This window comes from Camelus dromedarius, chromosome 14 (genome assembly GCF_036321535.1).
Source record: "Camelus dromedarius isolate mCamDro1 chromosome 14, mCamDro1.pat, whole genome shotgun sequence".
NCBI classification, from domain to species: Eukaryota; Metazoa; Chordata; class Mammalia; order Artiodactyla; family Camelidae; genus Camelus; species Camelus dromedarius.
This window is the reverse complement of record NC_087449.1, coordinates 54,907,235-54,933,980: the sequence shown is the minus strand read 5'-3', so window position 1 is coordinate 54,933,980 and position 26,746 is coordinate 54,907,235. Positions and strand designations below refer to the sequence as shown.

Here is a 26,746-nt window from a genome sequence, read left to right as displayed (position 1 = left end):
CCGTAAGCACTCAGAGAGTGGGAGCTCTCGTCATCTGTCTTCAGTTGAAGGAAAGAAAACTCCTTACAATGTTTTGGAGGTCTGTCTTACAGCTCTGGAGGTCTGAAGTCTGAAAAGCGTCACACTGGGCTAAAGTCAAGATGTTGGCTGGACTGTGTCCCTTCTGGAAGCTCTAGGGAAGAAGCCATTTCCTGGCCTTCCCAGCTTCCAGAGGCTGCCTGCGCTCCTGGTCATGTCCCCTTCCTCCATCTTCATGGCTGGTAGTTTTAGCATCTTGAAATCTCTCACTTACTCTGATATTGTCTCTCCTTCCTCTTTCACTTACAACAACTCTTACGATTACATTGGGCCCACCTAGATAATCCAGGATACTCTCTCTCTCCCAAGGTCAGCTGATTAGCAACCTTAATTCCATCTGTAATTTTAATTTCCCCTTGCCGTGTAACCTAACATATTCATAGTCTCTGGGGATTAGGACATGAACATCTTTGGAAGGCCATTAATCTATCTGCCACAGTGGTAAGAAAATGCTGTTGTTGTGCAGTGACATACTGGGACTCTGAGCCATGAGCACACCTGTGCTCAAAAACCGCTCCTCACCTCCTCCAGGAAAAGGGCCAGACCTTTCGGCCTGGCAGGCAAGGCCTTTCATGAACTGGCCTCCATCCCATTTATGAACAGGCACTTTCTGGTCTCCTTGCTTCTGCTCTACCTGAAAGACCTTTTCTTTCATTTATGATCGTTAAAGTCCTTCCATTCATCATTGCCAAGTTCAAATGTCATCTTTTCCATGAAACCTTTTCAGAACCCCCAGAACCACTCTCCCTCCTACAGCACTATTACAGAATGTCTGGCCTGGAGTTATTTGTGCGTGTCCTGGTTTGAGTTGGTCCCCATCTGACTGTGGGCAGCTGAAGCACACAGACTACCGTAGCAATGGTCTGTGCCTCTCACACTTGAATGTGCATCAGAGTCACCTGGAGGGCTTGTTAAAACATAGGCTGCTGGGCCCGACATCTAGGATTTCGGATTCAGTCGATCTGCAGTGGGAGCTCGTAATCTGCATTTCTAGTAAGTTCCCACATGACCCCAATTCTGCTGGTCTGGGGAACACACATTTTGAGGACCATAGGCACAGAAGTTGAGGTGATGGCATGAGGCTAGACTTGGGCTCAGATCTCAGCTCTGCCTCACCCTGCATGATTTTGGATACATCCCTTGCCCTCTCTGAGCTGCTTTCTCATCTCTTAAAAGGATTCTGTCCCCATTGCATTGGATTGATATAAGGAGTGACAGACTTTGGACAGTGCCATGTACCTTGATGGTGCTGAATAAATGGCGTAGAACTCTACCTCTGTAATCTCATTCTCCTTTCTCACTTCTAGGAAGTGTTTTAACTTCCTAGTGGGTGTTCAATAAAAATTTGTGAATTGGTTTTAGGGAAAACTACTGACTTGGACCCTGATGAAAAATGCTGGCAAGATGAAAATAGCTAAAATAGCCAAGCTGGATAAGTCTGGGTAAAAGAAAAGTTAATTTTCTTCACACTGGTAAGTATTTTCCTTCCACGCCTGTTGACCACACAGTATAGTAACAATCATGTGTATCATCACAATGAAATTAACTGTGTTCTAAGTTCATGGTGGTTTATACAACAGACGCTTCCCTAGCACCCCCAAGGAGCCTGCCTGGTGGCCACTGGCTTGCCTTGGGGATGCACTCCCTGGAGAAGGAGATTCCTTGTGGCTGGGACACTGCCTTCAGGCTTCCCTGAGGACCTGTTCCCTTAGGACGCCAAACACACACACACAAACATGAGTGCACACGCTTTTTTTGCTACTCCTGGAGCAGGGCGCCTTCTCACAACTTACATTTGCTGGACGTGAGTCATGTTCTTCATGGGCAAAGGGCTGTGTCTTTGTTTCCCCAGCATCTAGCATTGTACATACAAAGGAAACACCCAAGGTCAGAATAGAACCCCCACAACGCCAGTCAGGAGGCTGGGCCATGAGTCTTGGAGTTCGGCTGACCAGATTCCAGTTCTGTCACATCACCTGTCTTCCTTCAACCCACTGCCTCACCCTAGTCACAGCCCTGTCCACCACATCCAGCTGTGTGACCTCAGGCAAGTAACTTCACCTCTCTGAACCTCACTGGGGATAATAATACCTATTCTATAAGGTCTGAGGGAGCTAAAATTAAAACAGTCCTTAATAGTCTCAATAGGCCTGGTTCTTTTCCCACTTTCGGCTTTTGGCAGAGTGGCCACCAGAGGGCAGTGGTCCCAAGGCTGGGAAAAGAACCTGCTTGGTGATCTGTGATTCCTTTGAAGACCCACACGTGTGCACACAGGAGGTTATGTGGCCTTGATTGGGTCAACACAGCCCCTGGGCATCCTGGTGGTCACTGTCCTCTGTGGTCACTTGAGGATTGGCACAAACCTAAACCCAATGAATAGGCCTTTACTGCAATGCTCTATTCTATATAATCTTATCATGGAGCCACCTGGCGTTTTTCAAAGGTTCCTTCTGTTTGTTGTGCAACCTTCACCCCCTCTTTGCTTTGGCAAATGTCTCCTTCAGGTCCATCCCCCAACATAACCCCTCTAAGTTCATTCTTCCATATATGGAATCCTTCTAGGTTCCCAAAGTACTCTATTGTCTCCTTAGTGGTAGTATTTAGAACACTTTATTAAATTACTTATGTGCAGGTTAACTAGGGGTGAAGAATAGAGATTCTAGGGAGCTCACAGCCTGGGCTCTGTCACTTGCTGTGTAACTGTGTGCACCTTACCTAACCTCTCTGAATCTCAGTTTCCCCATTTGTAAAAATGTGGCAAATAACAATATCCAGCACTTAGCGTTTTCCCTAAAACTAAATGACATTATGTATGCAAAGCCCTGGGTTGCTGAACAAACGAATAAGTGAATGAGTGCCTGTTAAAACCCATAGAGTTGTGAGAACTATAAAACACTGACGAAAGAAATGGAAGATGATTCAAAGAAATGGAGAGATAGTCCAAGCTCTTGGACTGGAAGAATTAATATTGCTCAAATGGCCATACTACCCAGAGCAATCTACAGATTTAATACAATCCCTATCAAGTTATCCATGACATTTTTCACAGAACCAGAACAAATAATCATAAAATTCATGTGGGACCACAAAAGACCCAGAATTGCCAAAGCAATCCTGAGGAAAAAGAACAAAGCTGGAGGCATAACCCTCTCAGACTTCAGACAATACTGCAAAACTACAATAATCAAAACAGCATGGTATTGGCATGAGATATATGGATCAATGGAACAGAACAGAGAGCCCAGAATTAAACCCATGCACCTATGGTCAATTAATCTATAATGAGGAGGCAAGACGATACAATTGAGAAAAGGCAGTCTCTTCAACAAGTGATGTTGGGAAAACTGGACAACTACATGTAAATCAGTGAAGTTAGAACACTCCCTCACACCATACATGAAAATAAACTCAAAGTGCTTTAAAGTCCTAAATGTAAGACATGATACCATAAAACTCCTAGACAAAAACATAGGCAAAACATATTCTCTGACATAAATTGTAGCAATATTTTTTTAGATCAGTCTCCCAAAGCAAAAGACATAAAAGCAAAAGTAAACAAATGGTACCTAAACCAACTTAAAAGCATTTGCACAACAAAGGAAACCATCAACAAAACGAAAAGACAACAAAACGAATGGGAGAAAATATTTGGAAATGATGCAATCAATAAGGGCTTAATTTCCAAAAAATAAAAACAGCTCATACAACTCAATATTGAAAAAACAAACAACCCAATCAAAGAACGGACAGAAGACCTAAATAGACATTTCTCCAATGAAGACATACAGATGGCCAACAGGCACGTGAAAAGATGCTTGACGTTGCTAATTATTAGAGAAATGCAAATCAAAACCACAGTGAGGTATCACCTTACACTGGTCAGAATAACCATCATAAAAAAATCTATAAATAGTAAATACTATAAAGGGTGTGGAGAAAAGGGAGCCCTCCTACACTGCTGGTGGGAATGTAAATTGGCACAGCCACTATGGAAAACAGTATGGAGCTTCCCTAAAAAACCAAAAATAGAGCCATCATATGATCCAGCATTCCCACTCCTGGTTATATATCTGGAAAAGATGAAAATTCTAATTTGAAAAGATACATGCACCCCAATGTTCACAGCAGCACAATCTACAATAGCCAATACATGGAAACAACCCAGGTGCCCATCAACAGACGATTGGCTTAAGAAGATATATATATTACTCAGCCATAAAAATAATGAAATCTTGCCATTTGCAGGAACGTGGATGGACCTAGAGATTATTATACTCAGTGAAGTAAGTCAGACAGAAAAAGACAAATATTATATGATGTCACTTACATGTGGAATCTAAAAAACAATACAAGTGAATCTACAAATACAAAACAGAAACAGACTCACAGACATAGGAAACAAACTTACGGTTACCAGAGGAGAAAGAGCTATGGGGAGAGAGGTTAGGAGTTAAAAAAAAACCCCACAAACCCACAGAGCTGTAATCTCACATTATGTAATGCCTGAATCCCAGTGGGGCACGTTGCTGGCACAGCGGTTCTCAAAGTGGGGTCCCCCCAACCAGCAGCCTCAGCACTACCTTGGAGCTTGTCAGAAATGCACATTTCTAGGCCCCACCCCTGACCTACTGAATCAGAAACTCCGGAGATGGGGCCCAGTAATTTGTGCTTTAGCAAGCCCCCCAGGTAATTCTGATGGGTACTAAAGTTTGTGATCCACCGGCCCGGAACAAAGAGGCTCGGAAGTATTTGTTTAAATGCACATACCCATCTGTAAAATAGGTAATTTGAATTTGAATACGCTGTAAGCTCCATGAAGGCAGCGGGGCATGGTTTCCAAGCACCTAGCAGATGCAGGCTTGTAGCAGGTGCTCAGAAAAATGTTTGTAAAACAAATGAGTGATGATCCCTTCCAGTGTTTTTTCTGGTTCTAAGTATCTTAAACTTTCCAAACTTCAGTTTTACTACCTGTCCTCTGTCCCCAGATTGACAGAAGGCTCAAGAGGCAAATTAAATATATGAATATGCATAACAAAATAGTATTGTCACACGGCTGAGCTCTGTCAGAAATTCTCCACCAGGACCCAGAGAGAAGTCTGGTCTTCTATCCCTGCTCTCATCTGGAACTTCAGGCACCTTGAGTTCCGCAGCAGGTGTACACCTGCCAGGCCTTGTCCATCCCTAGAAAGAGGAAGCCAACTCTTAAAGCACGTCAGCACTTTTGATAAGGAAGGAGCAGCAGTCGTGACTCCACCTTGGCAAAACGTAGATGCTCAATAAATGTCTGAAAAATAAATGACTCCTGGAGAGCAGAGTAGTTAACTGCACGGGTTTTGAGCAGCCAGGTCTGGGCTTTTTTCCCTCCCCCTTGTCCTGTTGCTTTGTCTAGGATCGCCAGGTCGATGCTGAGTTGTAGGAATGATAGTAGGTGTCCTTGCCTTGTTTCTAAGATTTTACCATTAAGTATGATTTTTACTGTAGAAGAATAATTCCTGTGTATTCTGATTTATCACTCTGGTTTCTAAAAATCATAAATGTGTGTTGAATTTTTCCGGTATCTGTGGAGATCGTCATGTGGGTTTTTCCTTTAATTTGTAAATGTGGGGATTCCATAGATTGCTTTCTTTCCATTTTGAGGAATTTGTGTTATATGCAGTGTCAGAACAGCACCCAGCACTTAATAGGCACCCAAATGTATTTGTTGAATGAATAAATGAGGAACAGATTCCTGGGGAAACGACCCCAAAGTAGAATTTCCAGCTCATGTTCTGCACTAAGAAAAATTTGGAGTTTTGCAGCAAATGTGCTGGTAACATGCTTGCATGCCTGGGGTTAACTCAGGTTGGCTGTGATTTATTTTTATGTTGCAAGGCTACATTTAATTGGCTAATATTTATTTGGGATTTGTGTCTCTACATTTGAGAGAATCCTCTGGAATTTTCTTTCCTCACATTGTTCTTGTCTGGTTTGGGGGTCAAGGTTATCCTAGCCTCACAGAACACATTGGATGACTTTCTCATTCTCTGAAAAATGTGTAAGTTCAAGATTAAGGCTTAATAAAGCTTGTGAACGCCATCTGGCTCTGACATCATTTGGAGTCAGAAACTCCTGAATGCCAATTCAATTTTACTAACAATTTGTATTTCTTCTTGAGCCAGTTTGGGTAAATTTATGATTTTCTAGAAAATTGTCCCTTTCACATACATTTTTCAGCTCTGCCTCTCATGGGCTGCATTACCTGGGAACTTTTTTTTTTTTAAAACAACTTTATTGAGGTTTTTAAACAACTTGATTTAAAATTCACTTATTTGAGGAACACAATGCATTGATTTCCAGAAATTTTATCAAATAACTACAACCAATCCCATAAATTGGTTTTAGAACACTTTTATATGCTCCCTATAAGATCCCTAGGTCCATTTGTAAAATAATAGCTTTATTGAGATATGATTCATAGAGCCTACAATTCAACTACTTAAAGTATACAGTTCAATGGTTTTTAGGATATTCATGAAGTTGTGCACTATCACATCAATTTTAGAATATTTTCATTGCCCCCTCAATGAAACCCTGTACCCCTTAGCAGTCACTCCCCTCCCCCTTCCTCCAAAGCCTAAAGTAACCACTAATCTATTACGGTCTCTGTAGACCTATTCTGAAAATTTCATATAAATGAAATCATATCATATGTGGCCATTTGAGTCTGGCTTCTTCCACTTGGAGTATTTTCAAAGTTTATCCATGTTGTAGCATGTATCAGTATTTCATGTCTTCTTACTTGCTAAATAATGTTCCATTCCTATACGAATATACTATATTTTATTTATCCATTCATCAACTGACAGACATTTGAATTGGGCTATTATGAACAATGCTGCTATGAACATTTGTGTGCAAGTTTTTGTGTGGACATGCTTTCAGTTTTCTTGGGTGTATACTTAGGGGTGGAATTACTTGGGTTGCGTGGTGGTTCTGTGTTTAACCTTTTAAGGAACTGTCAAAATTTCCCCAAAGGGGCTATACTATTTTCTGTTCCCATGGCAGTGTACAAGGGTCCCAATTCCATCTTCACCAGCACTTTGCTATTATCTGTCTTTCTGATTATTGCCATCCAACTAGGTATGAGGCGGTGTCTCGTAGTTTTGATTTGCATTTTCCTGATGGGTGGCTAACGATGTTGTGAATCTCTTCAGATATTTAGAGGTCATTGTGTATCTTCTTTGGAGAAGTCTATTCTTATCCTTTGTCCATTTTTCAGTTAGGTTATTTATATTTTTATTGAGTTGTAAGAGTTCATTTCATAGTCTGGATACAAGCGCCTAATTAAATGTATGATTTGCAAATAGTTCCTCCCATTCTGTAGGTTGTCTTTTCACTTTCTTGATGATGTCCTTTGCAACAAGAAAAGTTCTAAATTTTGTTGAAGTCAAATTTATCTATTTTTTGTTGTTGTTGTTTCTTGTGCTTTTGGTGTCATAGCCAAGAAATTACTGCATAATCCAAGGTCATAAAGATATATACCTATGCTTTTTTCTAGTTTTACAGTTTTAGAACTTATATTTAGGCCCTTGATCCATTTCAAGTTAAATTTTGTATATGATATGTGTAAGAGGTCCAACTTCATTCTTTTGCATATGGATATCCTAGTTGTCCCAGAACCATGTGTTGAAAAAAATTATTCTTTACCTATTGAATTGTCTTGGCATCGTTGTCAAAAAAATCAATTGACTGTAAATGTGAGGGCTTATTTCTGGACACTAAATTCTATTCCATTGATCTATGTCTAGCCTCATGCTTGTCTTGACTACTCTATCTTTGTAATAAGTTTTGAAATTGTGAGGTGTGAGTCCCCCAACTTTTTTTTTTTTTTTTTTTTTTTTGAGATTGTTTTGGCTAGTCTGGGTGCCTTGGATTTCCATGTGAATTTTAGGATCAGCTAATCGATTTCTGCAAAGAAGGAAGCTAGAATTTTGATGGAGACTGTGTTGAATCTGTAAGTCAGTTTGGGGAATATTGCCATCTTAATAATAGTAAGTCTTCCAATTTATGAACACGACATGTCTTTTTATTTATTTTGATATTCTTTAATTTCAGTCAACAATGCTTTGTAATTTTCAGAACATAAAATTTGTACTCCTTTTGTTAAATTCATTCTTAAGTATTTTATTATTTTTAATGCTATTGTAAATGAAATTGTTTTCTTAATTTTGTTTTTTGGGTTGTTCACTGCTAATGTATAGAAATACAACTTATTTTTGTAGTTTTATATTTTAGTTAGTTTAATGTTTTTGAATGGATTCTTTAGGATTTTCTCTATACAAGATCATATTATCTGCAAATTAAACTATTTTTCCTTCCTTCCAATCTGGATGCCTTTAATATTTTCTTGCCTACTGTCCTGGCTAGAGCCTCTAGTACAATGTCGAATAGAAATGAGGGAGTAGCCATCCTTGTCTTGTTTCTGATTTGGGGGAAACGCATTCAGTACTGCACCATACGTAATGGTGCTAGCTTGGGTTTTTCATAAATGCTCTTTATCAGGTTGAAAAAGAAGTTTCTTTTTATTCCCAGTGTGTTGAGTTTGTTTTTTAATCATGAAGAGGTGTTGAATTTAATTAAATGATTTTTCTGCATCTACTGAGATGATCATTTTCATCCTTTATTCTGCTGATATGGTGTATTACATTAAATGATTTTCAGATTTGAAACCAATCTTGCCTCCCTGGGATAAATCCCATGGTATATAATCCTTATTTATAAGTTGATGAATTTAATTTGCTAGTATTTTGTCGAGGATTTTTGCATCTATTCAGAAGAGCCCTCATGCCCATTTGCAGTTAATCTCATTCCCACCTCCAATCTCAGGCAACCATCAGTTTACTTTTTGTCTCTATAGATTTGCTTATTCTGGTCATTTTATACAAATGGAATTAACAACATGTGATCTTTTGTGACTAGCTTTCTTTAACTTAGCATATTATTTTTGAAGACAATCTCATCCATGTTGCATCAGTACTTCATTCCTTTTTGTGGCTGAATAGCATCCCACTGTCTGGATCAAGTATTTTGTCTCTTCATCAGTTGATGGATATTTACATGTTTCCAGTTTGGGGCTATCATGAATGATGCTATGAACATTCATGTACAAGTCTTGTCTTTGCATGGACATGTTTTCATTTCTCTTGAGCAGACACCTAACAGTGGAATGACTGGGTCCTATGGTAGTTTTACATTTATAATATTGAGAGACTGCTGAACTTCAGAAATGGCTGTACCATCTTATATTCCCACCAGCAAAGTACGAGGGCTACCTCGGAACTTATTTAAACTATTAAAGAGTGTTTCTTCATCAAAAAAGTGGTGATAATATTAACACAGGTTTCATAAAGTGAGCATGAAATGAAATTCTCATGTGTGAAGGACTTAGCATGGCACTGGATCCAGACACACATAAAGGCTTAAAAAACGGCATCATTTTTGTTCCTTCATCTATGCTAATGTCTCACACCTCAAACCTTGCTTTGCTTACCTGGATGGGATTGTCTCCATGCCCTCCATGGAAGCTGACTTGTTGGTGCTGATTTCCAGGCTCTTCTCATTAATCAATCCCCTGTGGTCTAACAGGATCCCCCAGACCTAGTCCCTTGATCCTACTGCCTTTAATGTCTGTGCCAACCACTTTGGCTCAGCAGGCTTTCCCAGGGCAAGAGTTCCAAATGGGGAGAGTTGGGGCAGCAGGCAGTGCTCCATGATGCCACCCTTGTCTGCTGGATGTCAGGACAGAAGGCATTAATTGCTCTGCTTGGAAGGGAGGTCTTCCATCCTCCATATGCCCTAACTCCAGGCTACTCCTGTTTACCCTTTAGGATATAATTTGGGCATCACCTCCTCCAGGAAGCCTTCCCTAATGACCACCACCTCCACCTCCAGCTTCTATAATGTATATTACTACAACTGTCACATCATTTTGTAATTATATTTTTATATGTCTGTGTCTTGTAAGCATCCTGAGGATAGCGGCTATTCTTACCCACTTCTGTCTCCCTTGTGCCTAGCACACAGCATGCATTCAAAAACCCGTAAGTAACCATATCTATGTACAAAGTCTTAAGTTATATATTAGCGTCAAGGAAAATTCTACAAAAAAAAATCTGAACTGGGCCTTGAAGAATAAACAGGAGCCTGCTCAGGTGAAATGGAGAGGAGGAAAATACGTTTTTTCAGGAACTGACGAAGAAGTCCAGTGTGGCTATGGGTGGTGGGAAGCAGTGGCAGTGAGGCTGGAAAGGTAGGGTGAGCCAAGTGAAGGGGCACTTCCTCCTGAGGGGAGGGAGGAGCCATCCATCAAGGAGAGGAGTGACATGAGAGCTGTTTTAGAAGGATCTCTCCAGATTAGTGGAGGGAATGGCTCTCAAACTTCAGCTGCATTAAAACCACCTGGAGGACTCATTAAGACACAGATTCTGGGTCTCACCCCTCGAATTTCTTATTCATGTCCGGGGTGGGACCTGAGAATACGCATTTCTACAAGTTCCCAAGTAATGCCGGTCTAAGGGCCCCACTTTGAAAACCACTGATTCAGAGGGGATGGAGAAGGATGGGGAGCAGTGAGAATATTAAGGAATCCATAGAAACAGCTCAGGTGAGAGGTGATGGAGGTGGGGCAAGGGCTCACATTTTAGATCAGGGTGCTGCTAACTTCTCACCAATAAGTGTCTTGTTGGTGAGAATTCAGGCACAATAAGCCAGTGTGGGAAAGGGAGGCTGTTTCCGGGGAGAAATCAGTCAGTTGGTCAGAAGAGTCCCTGCCCTCACAACCTGGGAGGATCAGACTCACACTTGGTAATGATCTTCAGAAAGCACAACAGAGACAAGGCACCCAGAGTTGACATTTAATGCCCAATCGTTACCACACAAGGGTGTTCACACGGTGCTCATCAAGGCAGGACCCAGGGTGAAACCAGAAACGAGGATGGAGGTAAGTGACCCGTATGGAGTCCCAGCACAGGGACCAGGTTCCCTCTAGACACATGTGCCACATACAAGGCTTCTTCACTTACCCAGGAGCCAGCAGGGTGGCCGGGCTCTGGTCACTGAGGGTTCCCGTGGGAGAACAGGGTCCCAGGATGAGGTGGGGAGCTCGGAACACAGTGATGAGAACCAGAAAGCTGCTTGCAAACAACCCCAAAAGGCTTTCGCTTCAGACGCTTTAAGCCACACAAGGCTTGGTCGCGGGAACACCCACACTCACTAAAGACTAAATATAGCACAAAACTGAGGCTGAGAACACTCAGGGAGAGAAAATAAGGTCAAAACCACACTAGAGCCGCTTTGACACACGCCACCCTCCTCCTCCTCCCTGCATCCGGGCAGGTCAGACCACAGCACGGCCGTGGGGAAGGGACACCACTCTGGTTTTAAGAAATCTCTTCAAATCTCCAACTCTAATGAACAATTTAATGCTACTGGGTTCCCTGGAGCCTCTGAGCCTTGGAGGCCCCTGGGGATATGAGTGACATGGGGGCGCTGCTGGAGGTGCTGGGAAATTTCCTGGTAGAAATAATGTACCTCAGAAAGAAACTGTTCTTTATTCTACTCTGGTTTTAAAGTTTACCGGTCCCCTGAAGGCAATTCCACTCAAAATGCTTCTTAAAGCACCTGATGGAACCTGGGTGGTTTCAGGTGTCACTGGCAAGAAAGAGGCACCAGCATGTTTCCTACCCTGAGCCTGAGGCTTGGTCTGGGTGGTCCAGCCCCTGGGCCAGGCCAGGTATGGAGGGGACAGAACAGGAAGAGGTAGGGGCAGCTGCCCTGGATATCGGCCTTGGGCCCAAGGGGCAGCCCTTCTGTCTAGCCTTATGGCTGGGCATTTGGGGAATGAGATTAAATTCTGGCGAGACTTCACCATTAAATTCATTGCTGGTGGGTCCTGACAGCCTCTTCTTCCTTTTCTCTTACTTCTAGGAGAAAGCTCTAGACAGAGGTCCAAGGTATAGAAATCAATTATCTCTGCCCTCAGAACTGGTGCGTGGCTAAACGGCAGCCCAGCGGAAACCTCACAACAGCACCGCCGTCTCAGGCCCCACATGCCCCAAACCAGATCCCAGGCAGCACCCCCTTCCCCTACCTAAGGGCCAAGGTGGTCCCTTGGCCCTGGGCACATTGGGCTTCAAAACAGCCTTCTGATGAGGCCCGTGGGAGTATTTGGGGAAGGGAGACCAAAGGCACCTCTGTAAAGCATACAAAATTAGCACTGTTTAAAGAGCGGGGCATCTGTGATCATTCCTGAGAGGGTGCTAACTTGGGGACCCAGGAAGTTGAGCAAATGACAAAGCATGACTGTCCACAGCTGGACATTAACTCATATTGGATCCCGCTCCCAAAGAAGTCCACTTTCCAAACTTCAGATGCCAGTAGATCAGCTCAGGAACAATTCCATGGAGCCAACCTCGTATCTGAAACCAAATTAATGCTACAAACTTAAAAAAAAAAAAAGTGCTGCCCAGCTGAGCCCTTGAGGGAACCAAGCTCCCTGAGGGTGGGTGGTGGGTCTCTCAGACCACCACTCCTGGCTGCCTCTCTCCAGAAGGCACAGTCTGGTTCAGCCCAGAGCACCCCCACCCCAGGTTGGGTTGGGGAGGAGAGCTGACCCCCACACTTAGCTGAGTTACAGGGACAATGTTGGATGGTCAAGCCTCTGGGGGGAGGGGATGAGGCCAAAGACCTTCTCAGGACCCCAAGCCTGAAGAGGAAACCAGAAACCATCTCCCCATTAGCTGCCAAGGTCTGGTCTGCAATATAAGACTCTCTTCCCTGTCACCCCTTCAGCACTCCTGTGACAAAAGGAACCAACATGCCATCAAGCCGTGGTCACTTCTGTCCTTGGGGGTCTGTGTGAGAGCTGGGGGGGAAGGGGAGACCCTTAAAAAATCACTCCCTTCAACAGATACAGCAAAAAAATCCTTCCAGAAAAGGGAAGGATGATACCTGCAGCTACCAGAGGTGTTTTCTGGAAGCTTCTTGTCTATGGCAGGGCTGCTTCTGCCTCCCAGGTCCTCAGTGTAAAACAACTCCTGTCCCAGCGAGAGGCAACAATGGAGAAAAGGTGCCCCTGGCAGGGTTATAGCTGCTCCCACGTTCCTGCCCTGTTTCCCCAGGGGTTCTTCTGGGCTGACTCCCCGGAGGATTGTTCTTTACATTCCAAGGGGAGGGAGAGGTAAGGAATTCCGTAGGATGAGGTCTGCTCCTGTTTCGCCTGGGCGGGGGCTGGCTCCCTGGAACCAGCTCTGGGACACAGGAGACCAGCAGTCCTGCAGCCCTGCTGGCTAGCATTAGGCGGCCCAAGTGCAATTAGCATTCCAGCAGGCTGGACAGCCCTCAGAGGCCCTGCCCCTGCTGCTATGGGGAATCGGGGAGGTGGCCTGGGCCCCTGGGAGCCCTGGCCTACCCTTGGACAGTGGACGGCGCTACGGCGCTGGGCCTGTCTGAGGAAAAATAACTAGGAACTAGAACTACCTCCCTGCTAAAACTCAAGGAAGGCAAACAAACAAAACTCAACCTGAAATAAATACAAAGGCATTAAGTGCTTCTTGATAAGTTGAGGGTCCTAACTGCCCCTCACAAGGCAGTGGCACGGCCTCTACTTGGACCCGGTCACTTCCCCTGTGGCCCTTCATGTGAGAGGTCAGAGGTCAAAAGACTGGCTGGACCCTCCCAGGCCCAGCTCCCGTTAGGAAGGACAGGACCCAACCCCTGATAGGCTCCTCACCCATATCCTCCACATCCCCCTGGACAGCGGCGGCCGGCGGGTGGGTAGGAAAGGAAAGGGGGTGTCCCCATACCCTGAGGGGACCCTCATGTCCCCTGTCCTGTGCAGGCAAAGGGCCTGTCGGTCTATCTGACAGGAGGTAGAGACCAGGCAGGACTGCTGGGGGCAGGCAGGGCCATTCAGTTAATCAGCAGGTCCCCAAGGTCATATGAGTCGAAGAGGTCACTGATGCCCTCCCCTCCATCCAGGCCCCACAGGTAGTCGTCCTGATCCAAGGGCGGGGAGAAGCTGATCAGAGGGGAGCTGCACGGTAGGGTGGGGGACAGGAACTGGTCCTCGGTCTGCTGCAGGAGTGGGTGTGGCAGCTCCAGCATGCTGTCGGTGGCCTCCAGGGGGACAAGGGATGGCAGGGGCGGCAGCGGGACCTGCTGGGACGTCAGTGCTGGCGCTGGAGGCAAACAGACAAGGGTTATGCCTGATGCTGGTGCCGAAAGCCTCTGGTCAGATCTCCAGAAACAAGAACAGCCTCCAGTTCCCCGGACAGCTGTGTACTCTGCCCGTCTTTCCTACCCTTCCCTGCATCTAATGGCACAGGGTCACCTCCTTTTCCCGCACCAGCTCCAGCAACTGCCCTCATTCACCCACACTCTCTCCCTTCCCCTCTCCTGTCTCCAAACCCACCTCCACCTTCTATATTCAACTATGTCCCCTGGCATCACCAAGGCCCTGGCCCCTGAAATCATTTTCTCTTTCCTGCCACTCTCCCAGATCATTCCCATCAACACACAGACATCCTCTAACAACACCGAGCTTTAAAAAGCATCCTTCCCTGACCTCATGACTGTCTCCAATTACCAGCCCATTTTACTGCTCCCTTTCACAGTGCATTTCTCAAGAGTTACCTATGCTCACTCTCTACTCCCCACCACTATTCACTCCTCTACCCACTCCAACCTGGGCTCCGTCCCCACCATGCCACTGAACCAACGACCCTGCGTTGCTAAATCCAATGGTCAGTTCTCTGGCCTCATCCTCTTTGACCTTCCAGCAGAATCTGATGCAGTTGCTCACACCCTTCTTGAAACATCTTCTTCACTTGGCTTCAGATGTACTAGATTCTCCTGTTTCCTTTCTTATATCTCTGGCTGCTTCTCCTAGGTCTCCTTTCCTGGGTCCTCCTTCTCTTCTTCCCAACTTCCAAGCCCTGAAGCCCAGGGCTCTATCCTCAGATGCTCCCCTCTGGCTGCACTTCTTTCTCCCCAGGTGATCTCAGCTGGCCCTGGGGCTTTAAATCCCTCTCCAGACCTACTGCCCCCAAGTGGACGCCCACCCTCGGGGCTCTGGGCTCCTGCGTGACTGCTCCTGCTTCACCTCTGCTTGGATGTCTGAGCTACATCAGAACTCAGCCTGTCAAAACCAAGCTCCTGATCTCCCCCCAAACCTGCGTCTTCCCCCATCGTATTGAATGAACCCCCTCCCACTCAGTTGCTTAGGCCAAAAAGCCCAAGAACCATCTTTAATCCTGCCGTCTCCCCTGCACCCAATCCAGCAGCAAGTTCAGTCAGCTCTGCAGCCAGATTAGCCCTCTAAGCTGCCCATTCCTCTTCAGTTCTGCCGCTTGATCCTGGCGCCAGCCCCCTCCTCTCTCACCGAGGCCCCTGCCCGAGCCTCCTTACCATTCACCTTGCTTCGACTCTTGGCCCTTGCAGTCTGAGCTCTGACTTAAAAATGGCTTAGAATAAAATCCAAGTTCCAGGCAGGACTGAGACGGCCCCCGCATACCTTTCTATTCTCTCTCCCACCTGCCTCTACTGCTCACACTCAACCTCTCCAGACACACTGGCCATCACCGATTTCTCAGCACACCAAGCTCATTTCCATTTAGAGGTAAGGAGGTGAATTTCCCACACAGGGATGTGGAACCACTGGATATCTGCTGCCAAATATACTCTGAATCTCACCCAGAATTTCACCATTTGAGTCGTTCCTTACCAACCAAGCATTGCTTTGAAAATACAACCATGCTGCTACGCCAGACCGCCTGAGCAATCTCTCACTAGTGTAACTCTGGGCAAGGGACAATGTTTGTAGGCCTCCATTTCCTCATCCCTAAAATGGGGATGATGATACCTGCCTCAGGTGTTGAGAGGCTTACATGGGAAGTGCAGGTAGACAACAGCTGGTCTGCAGAGACCCCTCGCTGGGTCTGCCAGCTGCCCTTCTTAAAAAACAAAAATAGCCCCTGTTTACTAAGGGCTTGCCCGGCCCAGCTCTGCTCTCAAGGAGAGGCCTGTTTCACCTCCTCAGACACTCAGGCAGCCCCGAGGGAGGCACTGTTGTTACCTCTGCTTACAGGTGAGGCAACTGAGGCTCAAAGAAGCCAATTAAATGTAGCATTTGAATAAAAAGAAAATCAAATGTTGCAGAGGACTGCAGGTGTCAGAGTTAAGACGCCTGGCTTGGGAGCGAGGAAGAGGACAGCCCCTCTCACCCGCTATAGGACCCAGCACTTCAGTTTTCTCACCAGGAAAAATAGGGCCCACCTCACTGAGTTGCTGGAAGCAGCTACTAAGATATCACACGTGAGAGTCTCTCCCTCTTTTCTTTCTCTCTCCCTCTCACCCGCCGCCTCTCTCGCCAGAAGAGAACTGCTCTTTATAACATCTATGCCCCAATCACACCCTGAATGGCTCATATTCACTTAAATATCTCCAAACCCACACATAGTACATGTTCAATTCACATGAGCTTTTTTAAAAAGTCACATGCACACTGTATCATCACCTGAAACCCACCCAATAATCATGGAGTTTCAATGTCTCCATTTTAGAGATGTGAAAACAGAGGCTCAGAGAGGTTAGAGCGACTCCCCCACAGTCGCCCAGTCACAGGAGGTGAGGCGCAGACTCAAACAAGTCTCCCAACTTCAGCTCTAGTGCCCTCAGCCACGTTTAGGTCTACCTCAGAATGTCACAGCCCGGAGGGATGTTAGATGACTCCCATTCAAACCCCTCCCATCACAGATGAGGAAAACTGAGGCCCCAAAGCGTTAGTGATTCCCCTGGTGGTGCCAGAACTAGGATGGAAACTGGGTCCCAAGACTGGAGTGGCCTCCTCTTTGCACGTGGCCCCTGGCGCTCAGACCTTGGGCCGGAACATGCTTCATGTGCATATATGCATGTGTGTGGGTGTTTACCTTCTGGAAAACTTCCTCCTGCTCTTTTCAGCAGGTATAACACTCAGAGGCCATGTGGCAAGGGTGGAGAGGGGCAGCAAGGGAGTGGGCCCCGCACAGAGCTGGGTTCTGGGCTGGCCCCTCCACCAACTGTTCTGTAAGCCTCTACTGCTCTTGGGCCTCAGGCTCTTGACCTGTATAACTGAGGTAAAAACTTCACCCTTGCTTATGCAGTAGGTCCCACACCTCTGCCCAAGGTCTCAGAAGACAACCGAAGGTTCTGACTCTGGAGAGCTGTGCACACGTTGACAGTGGATCGAAGAAGCAGAGCGCAGGCAGAGGAGGGAGGACAGGGTGGGGCACAGGTCTGGGGTGGGAGATAGGCACTGGGAGGTGCCCAGAGGGACAGATGGCTGGTGGAGGGACAGCCCTGGTCCCCAGAGCAGGTCAGGGGCACAGGAGAATCACTAGAGGAGAACTGGGAGTCTGGGCTCTTGTCTAAGCTCTGCCACTAACTTGCTGTGTGACCTTAGGGAAATCACTTGCCCTCTCTGGGCCTCAGTTTATTCATGTGTCAAATGAAAGGCTGAGTTACATCATGGGTCAGCAAGTTTCTGTAAAGGTCTGGATAGTATTTTAGGCTTTGCAGGGCATTTACGGTCTCTGTCACCCTACCCCAAGCCCCCAGTTCTTTAAAAATATGAAAATCGTTCTTAGATCATGGGTCATATAAAAACAGGCCAGATAGTTTTATTAACCCTTGAGTTAAAGAAATGGAAGCGTCAGCTTCCCCAATGAGACAAGGAATGTGCATGTGCTTTATAAAGTGTAAAGTGCAACGCACACGTGTCGGGGGAGGACAGTGTCCCTGGCTGCTGGGTAGAAGGCAGGTACTCAACAAATGATGATATGGAAGAGGAAACTCCAAGGCTGGTCACTCTTCCCACCTCCTGTCCCTCTGGACAGAGGGTCTTACCTGACGATGCCATGGGTTCTGTCATCCCAAGGTTGGTGCTGCTGCTGGGCTGAGCGGAGTCAGGGCTGGGGCTGAGGGTGGAGGTGGAGGGGAGGGGCTCCTTGGAAGGACTGTCAGGCTCCTGCACCTCTTCTGGGCACAGGTAGACTTCGATAGGCCCCTGCGTGCTCTTCAAATATATCTGCAGGTTTTCCTGGAGAAGGGAGAGAGGCCAGGTCATGGCTCTGGGCAGCCGGACGCTTCCTCATGGATCACGAGGCTCCCACCACTCATGCCAGCAAGCTCAGCTCCTGAACTGGGCACTGGGGCCGGCCCCATTTGGTAGATATCTGTCTGGACCCTCGACCTCCTTCTTTTAGGGAGAATGCCTTGATTTTTCTTTGGGAAATCACTCTTCCTCTACTCTCAGGCCTGAGCTGGTATCATAAAAGCTATCTTTACCACAGCCAGGGGCGAGCCCACCTGGGGACGGAGTTGGCCCAGAGAACAGAAGAGTGAGAGATGGCAAGTGTGAGGCCGACTTTAAGTCAGGGTTTGAGATCTGCATCCAGCCTTGCCTACGATCTCCAAATCTTCCCCTGGACCTGTCACTTGGTTCCCCCCAGGCCCTCTCAGTTAAGCCAATTGGACTTGGCTTCCTGTTATTTGTAACCAAGAGACTCGGATACCTGGCCTTCCCACCCGCCTCCTCCCTACCCCATACCCGCAGCTTAAGGCACAACTAACTACACACATGCCATTCTAGCTGGTGTTCAGGTCTCCACACCCAAGCTCTGGCCATTCCTCTGCCTGCCCTTACTTCACCTGGTAGAGAGCCTATTCATTCTTTTTTTTTTAATTATTATTTTATCATTCTTACTTCTAATGGAGGCACATGGGAAATGAACCCAAGACCTCGTGCATGCTAAGCACATGCTCTACCAATGAGCTATACCGAACCCCTGATCCTATTCATTCTTTAGGACTCAGCTTAACTGTCATCACCCGTGGGCTCTTCTGCCAACTGTCCTTTCTCCAGGCCCTCAAAGCATATCTTCAGTCTATAAATGAGAGCATCACTGCTTGCTTGCTTGGGTCTTTTTCCCACAGGTCCTGAGCCCCTCCAAGGTGATGGCAGGGCCTTATTTATGTTAATTTTTTTCCATTAAACAAATTATTTCTTGAGCCCTTATAAGACTCTGGGCTAGGGGTCTCATGGGTGGAACATGCTTTTGTGGAGGTTACATTCTAATAGACGAAGCAGAACATAATCATGTAATCACCAATATATCTCAGCAAACAGAGGTTAAACGTGATGGAAAAGGACAGGTGGTTGTGAAATCTGGGGGGTAATTAGGGAAGGCTTCCTGAGGAGGTAATGTTCAGGTTGAGACCTATAGAATGAATAGCAGTAAACCAGGCAGAGACAGAAGAGTATTTCGCTGAAGGGAACAGCATATGAGAAGGCCTAGTACTAGGGTCAAGTTAAGTGTGGTGGGGAAACTGCAGGCAGGTCAGCATGGTTGCAGTGAAGACAGAACAGGGGCAGCATGAGAGAGGAGGCTGGTGAGGTCAGAGCACAGAGGGCCTCAAGTGTTAAGAACTTTGGTCTTTAACCTAGGAGAGCATGGTTAACACAAAAAGATTATTGTGAGTACTAACCCCACTGAGTGTGGGTACATGTGGGCACATGCAAGGGAACGCAGGGGCTGGTGGGATGAGGGGAGAAATCAGGAATACACATCTTCTCAGGCTGGTACCTGATCCAGCTTCCACCACTTCTGCCCTGGCTCGGAGACCATCGTCTTGCTGTGGCCATCAGCATGGACCCAGGAAGACTGGGACTGGGCTGTACCAGGGATGGAATCTGCAGAGCTGCCCGGAACTTTCCTAACCCTGCTCTCCACCAGGTGCTCGCCTCTCACCTCGTTCCTGTCAGGCACTTCCAGTCTTGTCTGCGGAGGGGCCTTGACAGCGATCACCGTCTGCTCCTTAAAGTTGCCCACAGCACGGATGTCCTGGTAAGTCACATAGGCCAGTGTAGGGGCAGGAGAGTCAAGGGAAGTGACTGGTCAAAATTCAAACCCCCAGCCTGCCAGGAAGAGATCTAACCCACCTCTCAAAGCCTCTAAACATCTCTTTCTCATTCCTTATGCAACTTATAAATAACCCCAAACTGTAACCTGTTCTTTTAATATCATAAGCTAACTTGGATCCCTTTAGAAAGCAAGTGGGGGTGTAAATCATTAAACAAAAAAAAAATGCCTTATATCAGTTTTTTACATAAAGGCTTCATCTGCCAAGCTAGATTATTAGCTCTGAGAAGGTAGGAAAAGGTGCCTTATTTCTTTCTATTTCTCACAATGCTTACCATCCTTCCAAAAAGGTAAATCCAAATACCAATTACACGGTCAAAATGTGAGGAAAACGTAAGAAAAGCCATTGCAAAGTCTATGCTCTTTGACCTCATCGTTTCAATCCTAAGAATCTAACCCAGGGAAATAAAAAAACTTGGGAAAATGTTCTATACATAAAGATATTCATCACAATGTTGCTTTTATAAAGGCAGAAATCTAGAATCGATCTAAATGTCCATCTCAGGTCTTAACAAATCAGAGTGGTCTGAGTAGGACATTCTCAAGCCCTTTAAAATGAGGTTAAGCCATATGAAACTGCTGTTTTTAGAAGTAAAAAAAAATGGTCCAGTATCAGCAATTTCATGTGGATCAACCAAATAGGAAGGATATGTAACATAAAAACCATCTATGGTAACATACTAAGTGGAGAAGAGCAGGATAAAACCTTATGTGCAGCAGGTACACGCTGTATTTAAATAACACATACCCTGTGCATAATTAAGGAACGATGGCTGTGTCAAGGCGGCAGCTTTCTTTCTTTTCTCCATTTTCCAGATTTACAGAAATGTACTTGTCTTATTTTTATAATGAGAAAGTAACTTCAATAGACATGAGAGGAAAAGCCACTAGGGAAGGAAGGACAGAAATGCCAGAACCCTAGGGTGGGTCGGTCCTAGCTGGGAGGTACTGCACCAACTCTGGATAGTTATGAGCCTACGACAGCTCCCCTGCTCCCGGACCCCTTATCCCCAACCAAAGAGGATATCTCTTGTTGGCCTTGTCCTCCGTCAAGCGCTTGAAGTTCAGAGAACAGCTCTGGATGAGCTGGTCCAAGGCCTGCTCCATGCTCATCAGCTCCTTCAGCTCCCGCCCCAGCTGCTGCTGCTTCCCCGGCCGAGTGGGGTCTTCAAATAGTCCCCTGCCTCTGGGGACAGAGAATTCCTCCAGCGTTAGTCTCAGTCCACATCCAGGGACCCCAATCCCAGGGCTGCTGTGCAAAGCTGCACAGATGGTATGGACAAAACCAGGAAGAGGCCACTCAAATGGCCTACAGTGGTGCCTTCTAGGTTGTACAAATCAGTGGTCCTGCCTAGCTCCCAGGGAGCTGCCAGGGATTGGAACTTGAGGTTTAAAAGAAACAAGTCAGGGCCTGACCCCACTTTGGGGGGGGCTTTCAACTCTATCTACCCTGTGCTCCAGGCTTCCCCAGACGGTAGAGAGCTGGAACGACTTCAGTCCTGATTGCTCCGCCTGGGTTCTTTTAGAGTTCACGCCAGGGGCTGCAGGTCTGTTCTTTAAGACTGTAGAGTTGAGAAAAGGGTCCGGAGTACTTATATCTCAGAGCTGAAAGGAGTCAAAGTAACCACAGCTCAGATCCCAGGGGACTTCCCTAAGTTAGGAGAGGGCAATCTTGGAACCCCTGACTCAAGAGAATCTGGGGTCCTTTTAGCCTTTACATGTCCTAGAAATCATTCTCTGTCCCCGCCATGCTTACCTAATATTCCCTCAGCACACTCCTGCTCTTCCACCCATTTCTTAAATACATTGGCTCCACTCCCAGCATTTAAGCCTATTGGATTGGATGTTGCCCTTGCTTCTCCCCGCCAGCACTTGTGCCCATTGGATGTTGCTCTCAGGCCCGCCCTTCCCCCCACCCCCGCATTCACAACTTCTGGATCTTGCCTCTGGTTCTGCGCATGTGCGCCCCCTGGTGCCGTCGGCCCCACCCAGGCACTCACACCCACTGGATGTTGTTCTTGGCCTTCTTGCGGATGAGCTGGATGCCCTCCAGCACATTGGTGATGTCATAGATGCGGCGCTTCTGCACATCCAGCACCTCGGCAGCCCAGTTCAGGTCCAGGACCCCATCCTCAGACTCGCTCAGGAGGTAAATGAACTTCTTGGTGAGCAGCCCCAATGACGTGTCATAGCGAGTCTTTTCCCCGGGGGACTTGGGGGCTGAGGAGGAAAGGGACTCAGTCACTGCTCAGAGAGGGCCCCCTGCGGAACCTCTTCCATTGACCTGGGCCCACTAAGTATCCCTCTTCACATGAGCACCCACTTGCCAGTTTACAAAGCACTGAGAGGGAGAGGGTCATTCACCACCACTGTCCAAACAGGGAATCCAATACCTAGAGAGGGAAAGTGACTTGCTGAAGGTCTCACAATCGGGGGTAGAGTCAGGGCTGGAAACCAAATATTCTAACTCCTGGTTTGCACCTTTCCACCAAAGCTCAGGGCAGCCATAACACCACCACCAAATACTTACTGTGTGTAGGTCACTGTTCTAAGCACTTTCCATATACAGCAAATTTAATCCTTACAACACCCTATAAGTCTGGTGTATAACCATCCCCATTTTACAGATGAGAATACTGAGACAGACTAAGTAACTTGCTCAGCTCACTCACTTATAAAGTGGCAAAGCTGGGATTTAAATCCAAACCATCTGGTTCCAGAGTCTTCCTTCCTAACCATTACCCTTTCCTGCCATTATGTCAGGAATTTGGAATTAGGGTAGGGAGGGAACAATGAGCTTGGATTTGAGAAAATGTTTATAGACTTGCTTTTTCTCCCTTCCAATTTTGATATAATTGACATACAGCACTGTACAAGTTTAAGGTATAGACTTGCTTTTTCTTTCTATCTGTAGCCCAATGATTATCTGAGAGGAATCAGTCCTATTATGTCACATGTGGCAGGTTCATGAAAAGGTCCCTTTCTTAATGAAGTCGATGTCACAAGACCACATCTCAGCTGCAGCATCTTAAACCACAAGAGGACTTTTGCAATTTAGTGACTTGCAAGTCATATAGCAAGTTAGTGGCCAAACTATTTCTGGAAACTGAGTTTTAGAGAGTCTCAGATTCCTCTGGAAGGGGACTTTAGAACCTCTTAATATACAGACAAATACAGGCAAGTATTCGGCACACACACTGATTTGTCCATTTTTGCACCCATGGCAGACATTACTGATTGATTAGCACACTTAGGATCCTTTAATAAAGAGCTCTGGGCAGCCTCTAGCAATCAATTGGAAAGGAAACTTTCATGCTATTCCTGATTTAGCTGGGCCTTGTTTTACAGATGAGACAACTCAGGTTCACAGAAGAGGAGCGATCAGTCAGGTCAGGGCAGAGCCCTGCCCAGATCCCCAAATTCCAGACCCTTATGCTTCCAACCCAGTCACAAACCTTCTTCATTAGGTCTCTGTCTCCCCAAAGTATTGTTCCTCCCTAACACAGTTGCTTGAACTCCCTCTTTAAGCGGAATATTGACAGAAAATATCAAGAGGCAGACATTCCCTCCAACTTAGCTTTAGGAAGGCACCATGTGTGCAGCCTCTGGATCTTAAAAAGCTTCACTTCCCTTTCAATCACTTATTTACCTGTCTGCATGTGGGAGAAAGGCCCTGGTTAGCCCCCATCACTCTCTGAGCTGGATTATTTCTTTTAGAAAAGGTCAGATCGAAGTGATTTCAAAACTTTAAAAAATAGTAAGCTGCCAAATAAAATGCCAGTCATCACGTTTAGATCATGAGAGCGATGTATAGTGTGGGAGGAGCCATGCCAGACCTGTGTGTATGGGTTCTGGTCCTGACTCCACTGACGAGTCGTGTGACCTTAGGCAAGTCACTGACGCTCTGAGTCTCCAGCTGCCTCGTCAGTGAAATGGGGATAATCCCACCTCCTGGCAGGATCCAGTGAGAATGCACAGGAAACTGCTTTGTAAACCAGAAAGTGTGCTACAAATATTAGTCCTGGTGATTTGGACAAGGCTGCTGTCCCCTGCCCCTGCCCACCCCACCCCCGTCTCCTGAGCCTGCCCTTAAATGCCCCATTGGCGTGGCTTACTTTTGGGGCTGGGGAGGCCATCCACTCTAACGCTCTTCCCCTTGGGGGTCCGGAATTCAGGGACTGCAGGCCTCCCGATCCCCTCCAGGTCCAGCTTCCTTTTGGCCTTGGGGAGAGAGGGGAGAGAGAGGTAGAGTTTGAGCATCGTTCCTCCCCCGACCCGGGGCCAAAGCACTGAGGCCCCCAGCAGCCACCTCCTGCCTCAGTTTACCACCAGTCCTGGGTGAAACAGCACTGTACCTGGTAGGGAAATTTCAATGACCCAAAAAGTGAGCTCTCAGGGGAAGAAGTCCTATTTCTGGGGGCACACAACACTCCCGTCTTTGGGGGCCCAGGCACTTGAGACTACTAAAGCCAGTCTGGGTTTTAAACTCAGGGTTCCTTAGTAACAGGCCCCAAGGTCACTTCTACATCTACCCCGCCCCCAACCCCTCCACTCCCAGGAAGGAGCCGGTGGGGCCTAAACCACATCAGGCCCAGGAGAGCCCCTCCCTCCCACTGCCGAAGCAGCTGGCCCAGCCAGACCGAGTGCCCATCACAGCCTCACAGCTGGCCCTTATCAGGGTGGGGCTGGGCATCCACCCAGACCCAGGGCACTTCCTGGCTCAGTGCCACACCCCAGGGAGGTGCCCACATGAGAAGCAGTGCAAACATCCCCCACCCCCATGTTTGGGCTCCAGCTCAAGAGCCCCAGGCCTCCTGAATAGACTTTATTTGCCATTCTTTCTTCGCTGAGAGGGGCAGACAATGAATCCTTCCCCTGTGTCTTAAGGACAAGCAGCTGAGGTCCCCCTGCTCCCCCTCCCTGTTCCCGCCAAGCTTGGGAAACACCTGCTGGGGAAATCAAACCACAGACCCATCTGCTCCTCTCCACCCCACTGCCACCCGGCCTCAATTACGCCCAGAAGCTGCACTGGCCCGGAAGGGGCCTCTCTCCTTGTTAGGGCTGGGCAGAGGCAGGGCGGGGGCACCGGGGCATGGGGGCACTGGGGCATAGGTCAGAGGCCTGGGCTTGAATCTTCACGGGCTCACTGTGTGACTTGGGGAAATGCTCCACATCGAGGAGCCTCAGTTTCCTCCTCTATAAAATGGGGTAGAATAGATCTACGGCAAGGGGCCGTTGTAAGGATTTAAGCAAGACAATCTTTGTAAAGTGCTCAGCCTGTGGTTCAGCACACAGTAGGTGTTCAGGAAATGCAGAGTCCCTTCCCAAAAATCCAATCTTGGCCTCTTCCTTGACAAACTATTCTGGAGGTCACTGAGACCATTTCCTTCTTCTGCCCTTCCCCCAGTCACCCGGACACCCTACGCTGATGGGGAGAGAGGCTTATTTTAACCTTTGGTGGTGAGGTCATGCTCAGCAGGTCTGAGACTTCTAACCGCTGCTGAGCACAGCTGGGCTGACAGGTGTGGGAGGTGGTGATGGCTCTTCCTGCTGTCCCAGATCTCTTCCCCCAGTTCCTGCCTCCTTCAGGGAGTCTTCCTGGACTGATTTGAGGAGCCTGGCAATGAGCCTCTCTTCCACTCCCACCCAGACCTGGACATAATTACCTCCTTGCTTATTGCTCTTGAAGTCTCTCTGGAATATTCCTTTTCTAATCTCCCAGCTGGTGAGATGCTAGATTCTAGGAAAGGTGACCTGATCTAGCCCCATCTTGTCTATAGAACAAGTCCCAATCATTCGCTGAGACCTTCTACCTGCCTCAGACCAAACCCCAGCATTCATCACCTCACTGAATCTTTCTAACACCACGAATCCCCATTTTACAGCTGAAGTAACTGAGACCTGGTGAGGTCCAAGGTCTTTATCAATCCTGATCAAGGTTGTCCAGCCCAGGATCCTGCATCCATCCCTCAGAAGGAACACCAAGGACAGGGAAAGGAAAAGTCAGGCTGAGTTCTACCTAAGGCAGAGGTGGCAGCCCAGTCTCTCCCCAACCCCACTCACATCCCCCACTTGACAGAAGCCAGCCGCTGCTGAGCTCACAGAACACAACAGGAAGAACCTCACTACCTGCAGAGCAGGGAGGAGGGGAGGACCTCCTACACTTGTTCTACACTTGTTCATCCGTTCTACCTCAGTACGGCAATCCTTCTTGGCAGACAAGTGGAGACTGAGAGAGGTTAAGCCACATGCCCAAGGTCACACAGACAAAGGGCAGAGTTTGAACTCAGGTCTGTCTGACTCAAAAGCCTTGTATCAGGCTGCTCAGCTCCAACCCACGCACATTGCCCAAGAATTTGCAGGAATTTGAGCCAGGGCCTAGCTATGCCTACCTGCCCACATCACTTTCCTTTACACACACACACACACGCACACACACACACACATACACACCAGCCCTCTCCCTTTTCTTGCTCTCCTTTGCCCTTATCCTGTGCTATCAGGATCCCTAAGCAGCAAAGTGTCCCCTTCTTGAGGACATCTCTCTGACACATTCGAGCACTGCCCAGAGAAAAGTCAGCTCATGGATAAACCTGAGCCCGCAGACCAGAAGTAGCAAAGGACAAGCCCAGGAGGAGGGCCAAGGAGAGGCTGAGTACAGGCCTTGGAGTTGG

At 47.2% G+C, this 26,746-nt stretch overlaps 1 protein-coding gene across 4 annotated transcripts in view; it reads right to left on the bottom strand.

The window, feature by feature from the left end:
* The window catches only part of E2F2 (E2F transcription factor 2), a 61,252-nt gene that overhangs the window by 30,817 nt on the left and 3,689 nt on the right, over positions 1-26,746 (bottom strand). For 3 of the 4 annotated variants that reach the window (XR_010383938.1, XR_010383939.1, XR_010383940.1), the window contains exons 2-7: positions 24,188-24,293; positions 22,073-22,292; positions 21,100-21,258; positions 19,902-20,016; positions 17,998-18,190; positions 11,139-14,294 (exon numbers count right to left, since the gene is read on the bottom strand). Coding sequence is in view for 1 of the 4 variants with exons in the window: in XM_010979863.3 (XP_010978165.3) it covers positions 14,026-14,294; positions 17,998-18,190; positions 19,902-20,016; positions 21,100-21,258; positions 22,073-22,292; positions 24,188-24,293 (1,062 nt within the window). In the remaining 3 variants the exon portion in view is untranslated. Of the gene's footprint in view, positions 1-10,949; positions 14,295-17,997; positions 18,191-19,901; positions 20,017-21,099; positions 21,259-22,072; positions 22,293-24,187; positions 24,294-26,746 lie in introns of those variants that run through there. The other variant, XM_010979863.3, reaches the window with a different exon arrangement.